The sequence below is a fragment of the Tachyglossus aculeatus genome, chromosome 21 (genome assembly GCF_015852505.1).
Source record: "Tachyglossus aculeatus isolate mTacAcu1 chromosome 21, mTacAcu1.pri, whole genome shotgun sequence".
Taxonomy (NCBI): Eukaryota; Metazoa; Chordata; class Mammalia; order Monotremata; family Tachyglossidae; genus Tachyglossus; species Tachyglossus aculeatus.
In genome coordinates, this window is record NC_052086.1 from 41,572,039 (window position 1) to 41,584,528 (window position 12,490).

At 47.4% G+C, this 12,490-nt stretch overlaps 1 protein-coding gene across 1 annotated transcript in view; it reads left to right on the top strand.

The window, feature by feature from the left end:
• The window catches only part of NOS1 (nitric oxide synthase 1), a 178,925-nt gene that overhangs the window by 148,484 nt on the left and 17,951 nt on the right, over positions 1 to 12,490 (top strand). The window contains 3 exon segments of the mRNA XM_038763769.1: positions 2,520 to 2,730; positions 6,252 to 6,339; positions 10,871 to 10,992. Of these exon segments, the coding sequence (XP_038619697.1) occupies positions 2,520 to 2,730; positions 6,252 to 6,339; positions 10,871 to 10,992 (421 nt within the window).

The following is a 12,490-nucleotide window of genomic DNA, read 5'->3' on the forward strand; positions in this document are numbered from 1 at the left end:
ACAGTAAGTGCTTAACAAATGCCATAATTATTATTAGTTATTATTAACAAGTACTATTATTATTAGCTGTGGGAGATATAAAATAATCAAATAAGACAGCATCCCTGCCCCTCATGGGGTTCATGGTCTATGGGGGAAGGAGAGTCAGTATGGAATCCCCATTTACAGAGGAGGAAACTGAGGCACAGTGAAGTGAAGTTGGTGGGGTCGCAGTTTGGTTAAAGATGGACTTGTCTGGGTAGCCCTTTGAGTCTCATCCCACTCCCACAGCCCGTGGGTCCATCAATCAATCAATCAATCAATCAATCGTGTGTATTGAGCACTTACTGTGTTCAGAGCACTGCGCTGTCGGCAGAGAGAGAGACGAGATGGTTACCCAGTGGACAAGCTGGAGGACCAAAGTTCATTCACTTAGTGCCAGCGCTTAGAACAGTGCTTTGCACACAGTAAACGCTTAATAAATGCCATTATTATTATCATTATTCACTCGTTTAATCCCATTTATTGAGAGCTTACTGTGTGCAAAGCATTCATTCATTCAGTCAGTCAGTTGTATTTTCTGAGCGCTTACTGTCTGCAAGGCACTGTACTAAACGCTCGGAAAGTACAATTCAGCATTAAAGAGAGGCAATCCCTGCCCACAGAGGGCTATACTAAGCGCTCGGGGGAGGACAATACAGTAATAAATAGACACATTCCCTGCCCACACCAAGCTGACAGTCTAGAGAAGCAGCGTGGCTCAGTGGAAAGAGCCCGGGCTTTGGAGTCAGAGGTCAGGGGTTCGAATCCTGCCTCTGCCAATTGTCAGCTGGGTGACTTGGGGCAAGTCACTTCATCATCCTCATCAATCGTATTTATTGAGCGCTTACTATGTGCAGAGCACTGTACTAAGCGCTTGGGAAGTACAAATTGGCAACACATAGAGACAGTCCCTACCCAACAGTGGGCTCACAGTCTAAAAGGGGGAGACAGAAAACAAAACCAAACATACCAACAAAATAAAATAAATAGGATAGATATGTACAGGTAAAATAAATAAATAGAGTAATAAATATGTTTGAATGAATATAAATACTTCACTTCCCTGGGCCTCAGTTCCCTCATCTGGAAAATGGGGATTAAGACTGTGAGCCCCCCGTGGGACAACCTGATCACCTTGTAATCTCCCCAGCGCTTAGAACAGTGCTTTGCACATAGTAAGCACTTAACAAATGCCATTATGATTATTAGAGGGGGAGGCAGACGTTACTATAAATAAATAAATACATACATAGATAAACGGCATCATTATTAATATTAATCTGACTCCCCAGGCCTGGGCTCCAGCTAACTAGCCCATGCTGCTTGCATAGGGGTCGTCTCTATTTGTTGCCGAGGCGTCTTTTCCGAGCGCTTAGTGCAGTGCTCGGCACACAGTGAGCGCTCAATAAATACGACTGGATGAATTGAATGAATCATCCCAAGAGGGGCTGAGGGCTAAAGCCTGATCCTACTGAGAGCTCACCTCCTCCAGGAGGCCTTCCCAGACTGAACCCCTTCCTTCCTCTCCCCCTCATCCCCCTCTCCATCCCCCCGCCTTACCTCCTTCCCTTCCCTACAGCACCTGTATAGATGTCTGTACATATTGATTACTCTATTTATTTATTTTACTTGTACATATTAGGGGAAGCAGCGTGGCTCAGTGGAAAGAGCGTGGGCTTGGGAATCACAGGCCACAGGTTCAAATCCTGCCTCAGCCACTTGTCAGCTGTGTGACCTTGGGCAAGCCACTGAACTTCTCTGTGCCACAGTTACCTCCTCTGTGAAATGGGGATGAAGATTGTGAGCTCCCTGTGGTACAACCTGATCACCTTGTATCCCCCCAGCGCTTAGAACAGTGCTTTGCACATAGTAAGCGCTTAACAAATGCCATCATTATTATTATTATTATTTATTTTATTTGGTTGGTATGTTTGGTTTTGTTCTCTGTCTCCCCCTTTTAGACTGTGAGACCACTGTTGGGTAGGTTAGAGAAGCAGCATGGCTCAGAGAAGCAGCGTGGCTCAGTGGAAAGAGCCCGGGCTTTGGAGTCAGAGGTCATGGGTTCGAATCCCGGCTCCCCCACGTGTCTGCTGTGTGACCCTGGGCAAGTCACTTAACTTCTCTGAGCCTCAGTTCCCTCATCTGTAAAATGGGGATTAAGACTGTGAGCCCCCCGTGGGACAACCTGATCACCTTGTATCCCCCCAGCGCTTAGAACAGTGCTTTGCACATAGTAAGCGCTTAACAAATACCATCATTATTATTATTTATTTTATTTGGTTGGTATGTTTGGTTTGGTTCTCTGTCTCCCCCCTTTTAGACTGTGAGCCCACTGTTGGGTAGGGACCGTCTCTATAGGTTGCCAACTTGGACTTCCCAAGTGCTTAGTCCAGTGCTCTGCACACAGTAAGCGCTCCATAAATACGATTGATTGATGGATTGATTGATTGATTGATTCCCTTGGTTCTCCGGTTGGGTCCCCTCCTCTCGCGGCGCAGGGTCTCCGCGAATACGAAGAGTGGAAGTGGGGCACGAACCCGAACATCGTGGAAGTGCTCAACGAGTTCCCCTCCATCGAGGTGCCCTCCTCCCTGCTGCTGACCCAGCTGTCCCTGCTGCAGCCTCGCTATTATTCCATCAGCTCCTCGCCGGACATGTATCCCGACGAGGTCCACCTCACCGTGGCCGTCCTTTCCTACCGCACTCAAGGTAAGGGCGCTCAGTACGCCGTCAGCTCCGCGGCCCTGAGCCATTCCACACTGAGTGAGCCCAATCAATCAATCCATCGTATTTATTCATCATCAGTCGTATTTATTGAGCGCTTACTATGTGCAGAGCACCGTACTAAGCGCTTGGGAAGTACAAATTGAGCATTTTTCAGTATTTAGTATTCAGTATTTATTGAGCACTTACTGTGTGTTGGGTAGGGACCGTCTCTACATGTCTATATACCGTCTCTATATGTCTCTATACATCTATATGTCTCTATACGTCTATATGTCTCTATATGTCGCCGACTTGGACTTCCCCAGCGCTTAGTACAGTGCTCTGCACACAGTAAGCGCTCAAGAAATACGACTGACTGACTGAATGAATGAGAGCTCGCCCCCTCCAAGAGGCCTTCCCAGACTGAGCCCCCTTTTTCCTCTCCTCCTCCCCGTCGGCAAGTCACTTCACTTCTCTGAGTCTCAGTTACCTCATCTGTAAAATGGGGATTCATCGTCATCATCATCATCAATCGTATTTATTGAGCGCTTACTATGTGCAGAGCACTGTACTAAGCGCTTGGGAAGTACAAATTGGCAATATATAGAGACGGTCCCTACCCAACAGTGGGCTCACAGTCTAAAAGGGGAGACAGAGAACAAAACCAAACATACTAACAAAATAAAATAAATAGAATAGATATGTACAAGTTAAATAAATAAATAAATAAATAAATAAATAGAGTAATAAATATGTACAAACATATATCCATATATACAGGTGTTGTGGGGTAGGGAAGGAGGTAAGATGGGGGGGATGGAGGGGGGGACGAGGGGGAGAGGAAGGAAGGGGCTCAGTCTGGGAAGGCCTCCTGGAGGGATTAAGACTGTGAGCCCCGCATGGGACAACCTGATCACCTTGTAACCCCCCAGCGCTTAGAACAGTGCTTTGCACATAGTAAGTGCTTAACGAAGGCCATCATTATTATTATTATTATTATCCCCCCCACCCTACCTCCTTCCCCTCCCCACAGCACCTGTATAGAAGTTTGGACAGATTTATTACTCTATTTATCTTACTTGTCCTTATTTATTATTCTATTTATTTTGTGAAGGATGTGCATCTTAGTACAAGCGCTTAGTCCAGTGCTCTGCACACAGTAAGCGCTCAATAAATACGATTGATTGATCTAGCTTTATCTCTATTTATTCTGATGACTTGACACCTGTCCACATGTTTTATTTTGTTGTCTGTCTCCCCCTTCTAGACTGTGAGCCCACTGTGAGCCCCCTCCTCCTCCTCCCCATCACCCCAACCTTACCTCCTTCCCCTCCCCACACCACCTGTATATATGTATATATGTTTGTACAGATTTATTACTCTATTTATTTTATTTGTACATATTTATTCTATTTATTTTATTTTGTTGATATGTTTTGTCTTGTTGTCTGTCTCCCCCTTCTAGACTGTGAGCCAAGTGTTTGGTAGGGACCGTCTCTATGTGTTGCCAATTTGTACTTCCCAAGCGCTTGGTACAGTGCTCTGCACACAGTAAGCGCTCAATAAATACGATTGAATGAATGAATGAATGAATCTAGCTTTATCTCTATTTATTCTGATGACTTGACACCTGTCCACGTGTTTTATTTTGTTGTCTGTCTCCCCCTTCTAGACTGTGAGCCCACTGTGAGCCCCCTCCTCCTCCTCCCCATCACCCCAACCTTACCTCCTTCCCCTCCCCACACCACCTGTATATGTGTATATATGTTTGTACAGATTTATTACTCTATTTATTTTATTTGTACATATTTATTCTATTTATTTTATTTTGTTGATATGTTTTGTCTTGTTGTCTGTCTCCCCCTTCTAGACTGTGAGCCAAGTGTTTGGTAGGGACCGTCTCTATGTGTTGCCAATTTGTACTTCCCAAGCGCTTGGTACAGTGCTCTGCACACAGTAAGCGCTCAATAAATACGATTGAATGAATGAATGAATGAATGAATCTAGCTTTATCTCTATTTATTCTGATGACCTGACACCTGTCCACGTGTTTTATTTTGTTGTCTGTCTCCCCCTTCTAGACTGTGAGCCCGTTGTTGGGTAGGGACCGTCTCTATATGTTGCCAACTTGGACTTCCCAAGCGCTTAGTACAGTGCTCTGCACACAGTAAGCGCTCAATAAATACGATTGAATGAATGAACCGCTACTGGTTGGCTTTGAGTAGGACCGTTCTGGTGAACTCTGACCCGGAGCGCTCCGGTCAACTCAGCCACGCAGAGAAGCAGCGTGGCTCAGAGGACAGAGCCCGGGCTTGGGGGTCAGAGGTCATGGGTTCTAATCCCGGCTCCGCCAACTGTCAGTTGTGTGACTTTGGGCGAGTCACTTAACTTCTCTGTGCCTCAGTTCCCTCATCTGGAAAATGGGGATTAAGACTGTGAGCCCCATGTGGGACAACCTGATTACCTTGTATCCCCCCAGCGCTTAGAACAGCGCTTGGCACATAGTAATCGCTTAACAAATGCCGTCATTATTATTATTATTATTAACTCCAATCAATCAATCAATCAATCGTATTTATTGAGCGCTTACTGCGTGCAGAGCACTGGACTAAGCGCTTGGGAAGTACAAGTTGGCAAAATATAGAGACAGTCCCTACCCAACAGTGGGCTCACAGTCTAAAAGGGGGAGATGGAGAAAAAAATCAAACATACTGTAAGCCCTATGTGGGACAACTCTATTTATTTATTTATTACTCTATTTATTTATTTATTTTATTTGTACATATCTATTCTATTTATTTTATTTTGTTAGTATGTTTGGTTTTGTTCTCTGTCTCCCCCTTTTAGACTGTGAGCCCACTGTTGGGTAGGGACTGTCTCTATATGTTGCCAATTTGTACTTCCCAAGCGCTTAGTCCAGTGCTCTGCACATAGTAAGCGCTCAATAAATACGATTGACGATGATGATGACAACCTGATTAGCTTGTATCTACCCCGGCGCTTAGGACAGTGCCTGGCACCTAGTAAGCGCTTAACGAATACCATCATTATCAGTGTTATTACAGTGCCTGACACATAGTAAGGGCCTAACAAATCCTATGATAATATAATATTATGCAATAATATGATATTATTATCATTGTTACTGTTATTATTAAGCGCTTAACAAATACCGTAAAGGCGAAAAATAAAAAAACAAGCGGCCAGTAGATAGCGAGGCCAGTGCCGGCCCACTGGCCCACCGTCCTGTATATATGTATATATGGTTGTACATATTTATTACTCTATTTATTTATTTATTTATTTATTTTACTTGTACATTTCTATCCTATTTATTTTATTCTGTTGGTATGTTTGGTTCTGTTCTCTGTCTCCCCCTTTTAGACTGTGAGCCCACTGTTGGGTAGGGACTGTCTCTCTATGTTGCCAATTTGTACTTCCCAAGCGCTTAGTCCAGTGCTGTGCACATAGTAAGCGCTCAATAAATACGATTGATTGATTGATTGATTGATTTTCTTTGGCAGATGGGAATGGGCCGATCCATCACGGCGTCTGCTCCTCTTGGCTCAACCACATCCCGCCCAACGAAGCCGTGCCCTGTTTCGTCCGGGGGTAAGTGGCAAGCGGTCGCTCAGTCCATCAACCAAGGTATTTATTGAGCGCCTGCCGCGTCCGGAACGCTCAACCGAGCGCTTGGGAGCGTCCAGTAGATCCGAGTCGGTAGACACATTCCCTGCCCACCAGGAGCTAATGCTCTGCTGTGTGCTGCGCTTAGTACAGTGCTCTGCACACAGTAAGCGCTCAATAAATGCGATTGATTGCTTGATTGATTGCAGAGCGCTGTACGAAGAGTTTGGGGGAGTCCAGCAGAACCAAGTTGGCACATTCCCTGCCCATAGGGAGTTTACAGTCTATTGTGTGCAGAGCATTGTACTTGCAGTCGAATGAAGTTGGTAGACACATTCCCTGCCCACATGGAGTTTATAGTCTAATGTGGGCAGAGCACCGTACTAAGCGCTTGGGAGAGTCCAGTAGAACAGAGGTGGAAGACACGTTCCCTGCCCACAAAGACCTTACAGCCTACTGTGTGAAGAGCACTGTACTAAGTGCTTGGGAGAGTCCAGTAGAACAGACTTGGTAGACACGTTCCCTGCCCACATGGAGTTTATAGTCTACTGTGTGCAGAGCACTGGACTAAGCGCTTGGGAGAGTCCAATCAAACAGAGGTGGTAGACACGTTCCCTGCCCACATGGAGTTTATAGTCTACTGTGTGCAGAGCACTGGACTAAGTGCTTGGGAGAGTCCAATCAAACAGAGGTGGTAGACACGTTCCCTGCCCACATGGAGTTTATAGTCTACTGTGTGCAGAGCACTGTACTAAGCGCTTGGGAGAGTACAATAGAGCAGAGTTGGTAGACACGTTCCCTGCCCACATGGAGTCTATAGTCTACTGTGTGCAGAGCACTGTACTAAGCGCTTGGGAGAGTCCAATCGAACAGAGGTGGTAGACACATTCCCTGCCCACAAAGACCTTACAGCCTACTGTGTGCAGAGCACTCTACTAAGCGCTTGGGAGAGTCTAATACGACAAAGGTGGTGGACGCATTCCCTGCCCATATGGAGTTTTAGTCTACTGTGTGCAGAGCACTGGACTAAGCACTTGGAAGAGTCCAATAGAGCAGAGATGGTAGACACATCCCCTGCCCACATGGAGTTTATAGTCTACTGTGGGCAGAGCACTGGACTAAATGCTTGAGAGAGTCCAATAGAGCAGACTTGGTAGACACGTTCCCTTCCCTCATGGAGTTTATAGTCTACTGCGTGCAGAGCACTGTACTAAGCACTTGGGAGAGTTCAATAGAACAGAGGTGGTAGACACGTTCCCTGCCCACAGGGAGTTTATAGTCTACTGTGCGCAGAGCACTGGACTAAGCGCTTGGGTTAGCCCAATCGAACAGAGGTGGTAGACATGGTCCCTGCCCATATGGAGTTTATAGTCTATGGGACTAAGCGCTTGGGAGAGTCCAATCAAACAGAGGTGGTAGACACATTCCCTGCCCACATGGAGCTTATAGTCTACTGTGTGCAAAGCACTGGACTAAACACTTGGAAGAGTCTAATAGAGCAGAATTGGTAGACACATTCCCTGCCCACTTGGAGTTTTAGTCTACTGTGCGCAGAGCACTGGACTAAATGCTTGAGAGAGTCCAGTAGGACAGAGGTGGTAGACACATTCCCTGCTCACATGGAGTTTATAGTCTACTGTGTGCGGAGCACTGTACTAAGCACTTGGGAAAGTCCAATCGAACAGAGGTGGTAGACACATTCCCTGCCCACAAAGACCTTACAGCCTACTGTGTGCAGAGCATGCTACTAAGTGCTCGGGAGAGTCCAAGAGAACAGAGGTGGTAGACACATTCCCTGCCCACAGGGAGTTTATAGTCTACCGTGTGCAGAGCACTGGACTTAGTGCTTAGGAGAGTCCAATCAAACAGAGGTGGTAGACATGTTCCCTGCCCACATGGAGTTTATAGTCTACTGTGTGCAGAGCACTGGACTAAGCACTTGGGAGAGTCCAGTCGAACAGAGGTGGAAGACACGTTCCCTGCCCACATGGAGTTTATAGTCTACTGTGTGCAGAGCACTGGACTAAGCGCCTGGGAGAGTCCAATAGAGCAGAGATGGTAGACACACACCCTGCCCACATGGAGTGTATAGTCTACTGTGTGCAGAGCACTGGACTAAGCGCTTAGGAGAGTCCAATCGAACAGAGGTGGTAGACACATTCCCTGCCCACAAAGACCTTACAGCCTACTGTGTGCAGAGCACTCTACTAAGTGCTTGGGAGAGTCTAATACGACAAAGGTGGTGGACACATTCCCTGCCCACATGGAGTTTTAGTCTACTGTGTGCAGAGCACTGGACTAAGCCCTTGGGAGAGTCCAATCGAACAGAGGTGGTAGACACGTTCCCTGCCCACATGGAGTTTTAGTCTACTGTGTGCAGAGCACTGGACTAAGCGCTTGGGAGAGCCCAATAGAACAGAGGTGGTAGACACGTTCCCTGCCCACAGGGAGTTTATAGTCTACTGTGTGCAGAGCACTGGACTAAGCACCTGGGAGAGTCCAATAGAGCAGAGTTGGTAGACACATTCCCTGCCCACATGGAGTTTTAGTCTACTGTGTGCAGAGCACTGGACTAAACGCTTGAGAGAGTCCAATAGAGCAGACTTGGTAGACACGTTCCCTTCCCACATGGAGTTTTAGTCTACTGTGTGCAGAGCACAGTACTAAGCTCTTGGGAGAGTCCAATAGAACAGAGGTGGTAGACACGTTCCCTGCCCACAGGGAGTTTATAGTCTACTATGTGCAGAGCACTGGACTAAGCGCTTGGGAGAGTCCAATCGAACAGAGGTGGTAGACATGTTCCCTGCCCACATGGAGTATATAGTCTACTGTGTGCAGAGCACTGGACTAAGCATGTGGAAGAGTCCAATAGAGCAGAGTTGGTGGACACATTCCCTGCCCACATGGAGTTTTAGTCTACTGTGTGCAGAGCACTGGACTAAACGCTTGAGATAGTCCAATGGAACAGAGATGGTAGACACATCCCCTGCCCACATAGAGTTTATAGTCTACTGTCTGCAGAGCACTGGACTAAACGCTTGGGAGAGTCCAATAGAGCAGACTTGGTAGACACGTTCCCTTCCCACAAGGAGCTTACCAACTACCATGTGCAGAGCACTGGACTAAGCGCTTGGAAGAGTCCAATAGAACAGAGATGGTAGACACATTCCCTGCCCACATGGAATTTATAGTCTACTGTGTGCAAAGCACTGTACTAAGCACTTGAAAGAGTCCAATAGAGCAGAGTTGGTAGACACATTCCCTGCCCACATGGAGTTTTAGTCTACTGTGTGCAGAGCACTGGACTAAGCGCTTGGGAGAGTCCAGTAGAACAATAAAGAGACAGAATCCCCTCCCACAATCAATCAATCAATCAATCAATCAATCATATTTATTGAGCACTTACTGTGTGCAGAGCACTGTACTAAGCGCTTGGGAAGTACAAGTTGACAACATCTAGAGACGGTCCCTACCCAACAGTGGGCTCACAGTCTAGAAGGGAGAGACAGAGAACAAAATCAAACATATTAACAAAATAAAATAAATAGAACAGATATGTACAAGTAAAATAAATAAATGAATCAATACAGTCTAGAGGCTTGGGGTTCAGGGGACAGCAGAGGCCTGGCTACCCTCTAGGTGCTTCCTGACCTAATAAGTGGGAAAATGGACCCCAACTTCAAGCGTTATCAATTTCCGCTCAAGCGGGGAAAAAAAACTGGGACACTGGGGGATTCATCCCTTCATTCATTCACTCATTCACTGGATCGTATTCATGAGCGCTTACTGTGTGCGGAGCATTGCGCTGAACACTTGGGAGAGTCCACGAGAACAATAAACAGACACATTCCCCACCCACAGTAAACTTACAGTCTAAATGGGGAGGGACACGGGGGCCCCAAAAGCAGTGTGGCTCGGTGGCGAGAGCCCGGGCTTTGGAGTCAGAGGTCATGGGTTCAAATCCCGGCTCCGCCGCTTGTCAGCTGTGTGACTTTGGGCAAGTCGCTCAACTTCTCTGTGCCTCATTTACCTCATCTGTAAAACGGGGGGGTGTTTTGGTGGCATTTATTAAGCGCTTACTACGTGCACTGTCCTAAGAGCTGGGATAAGGTGACCAGGTTGTCCCACTGGGGGCTCGCAGTCTTCACCCCCATTTTCCAGCTGAGGTCACCGAGGCCCCGAGAAGTGAAGCGACTTGCCCAGAGTCACCCAGCTGGCAGGTGGTGGAGCCGGGATTTGAACCCACGCCCTCTGACTCCGAAGCCTGGGCTCTTGCCACTGAGCCACGCTGCTTCTCTGGTTTGGGACAACCTGATCACCTGGTGACCTCCCCAGCGCTGAGAACAGTGCTTTGCACATTGTAAGGGCTTAATAAATGCCATCATCGTTATTATTATTATTATCTGGGGGGTGGGCTCAATCCGGGAGGGCTTTCTGGAGGCGGTGGGCCCCGAGTCGCAACTCCCAGAAGCCCTCGCAGGGGCCCCGCTCACCCGGCTTTCCTCCTCCTGCTCAGGGCACCCAACTTCCACCTGCCTCAAGACCCCCAGGTCCCCTGCATCTTGGTAGGCCCGGGCACGGGGATCGCCCCTTTCCGCAGCTTTTGGCAGCAGCGGCAGTTCGACATCCAGCACAAAGGTCAGTCATTGGTCCAGGTGTTATTTATTGAGCGCTTCCCGGGTGCAGAGCACTGGACTAGGCGCTTGGGAAAGGACAGTGCAACAGGAAGCAGCGACAATCCCGGCCCACGATGAACTCACCGTCTCGGGGGCGCGGGACGGCAATATAAAGAAATAAAACGGCAGGTAGGGACGGAAGTGGCGTGGAGCTGGGATGGGGGATAATCAATCGTATTTATTGAGCGCTTACGGCGTGCAGAGCACTGTACTAGGCGCTTAGCACTGTACTAAGCGATGAAGGAAGGGAGCGGGAGACGGGGAAAAGCGGGGCTCGGCCTGGGAAGGCCTCTTGGAGGAGGTGGGCCTTCATCATCATCATCATCAATCGTATTTATTGAGCGCTTACTATGTGCAGAGCACTGTACTAAGCGCTTGGGAAGTACAAATTGGCAACATATAGAGACAGTCCCGACCCAACAGTGGGCTCACAGTCTAAAAGGCCTTCGAGAGTCATTGCCCTGGGCCTCTCGCCTCAGTCAATCAATCAATCAATCGGCGTTGTCTTCTGAGCACTTAATAATAATAATGGTATTTGTCAGGCGCTTACTACGTGCCGAGCACTGTTCTAAGCGCTGGGGGAGTTACAGGATAATCAGGTTGTCCCACGTAGGAATCACAGTCTTTATCCCCATTTTACAGCTGAGGCCCAGCGACGTGAAGTGACTTGCCCAGGGTCACCCAGCGGACACGAGGTGGGGCCGGGATTAGAACCCAGGCCCTCCTGATTCCCTGGCCCGTGTTCATTCAATCGTATTTATTGAGCGCTTAACGGTGTGCATTGTACTTCGCAAGCGCTTAGTCCAGTGCTCTGCACACAGTAAGCGCTCAATAAAAACGATTGATTGATTGATTGATTGCAGAGCGCTGTACTAAGCGCATGTTCTATCCGGCTCAGTGGAAAGAGCCCGGGCTTTGAAGGCAGAGGTCATGGGTTCAAATCCCAGCTCCGCCAGTTGTCAGCTGTGTGACTTTGGGCAAGCCACTTCACTTCTCTGGGCCTCCTCATCTGTAAAATGGGGGTGAAGGCTGTGAGCTCCCTGTGGGACAACCTGATCACCTTGTAACCTCTCCAGCGCTTAGAACAGTGCTTTGCACATAGTAAGCGCTGAATAAATGCCATCACCATTATTATTATTATTATTAAGACATTATTATTATTTATTATGGTTGTACATATTTATTATGGTTGTACATATTTATTACTCTATTTATTTATTTATTTATTTTACTTGTACATATCTATCCTATTTATTTTATTTTGTTACTATGTTTGGTTTTGTTCTCTGTCTCCCCCTTTTAGACTGTGAGCCCACTGTTGGGTAGGGGACTGTCTCTATATGTTGCCAATTTGTACTTCCCAAGCGCTTAGTACAGTGCTCTGCACACAGTAAGCGCTCAATAAATACGATTGGTGATGATGATGATGACACCCTGCTTCTAGAGACTGGGTCCAACCT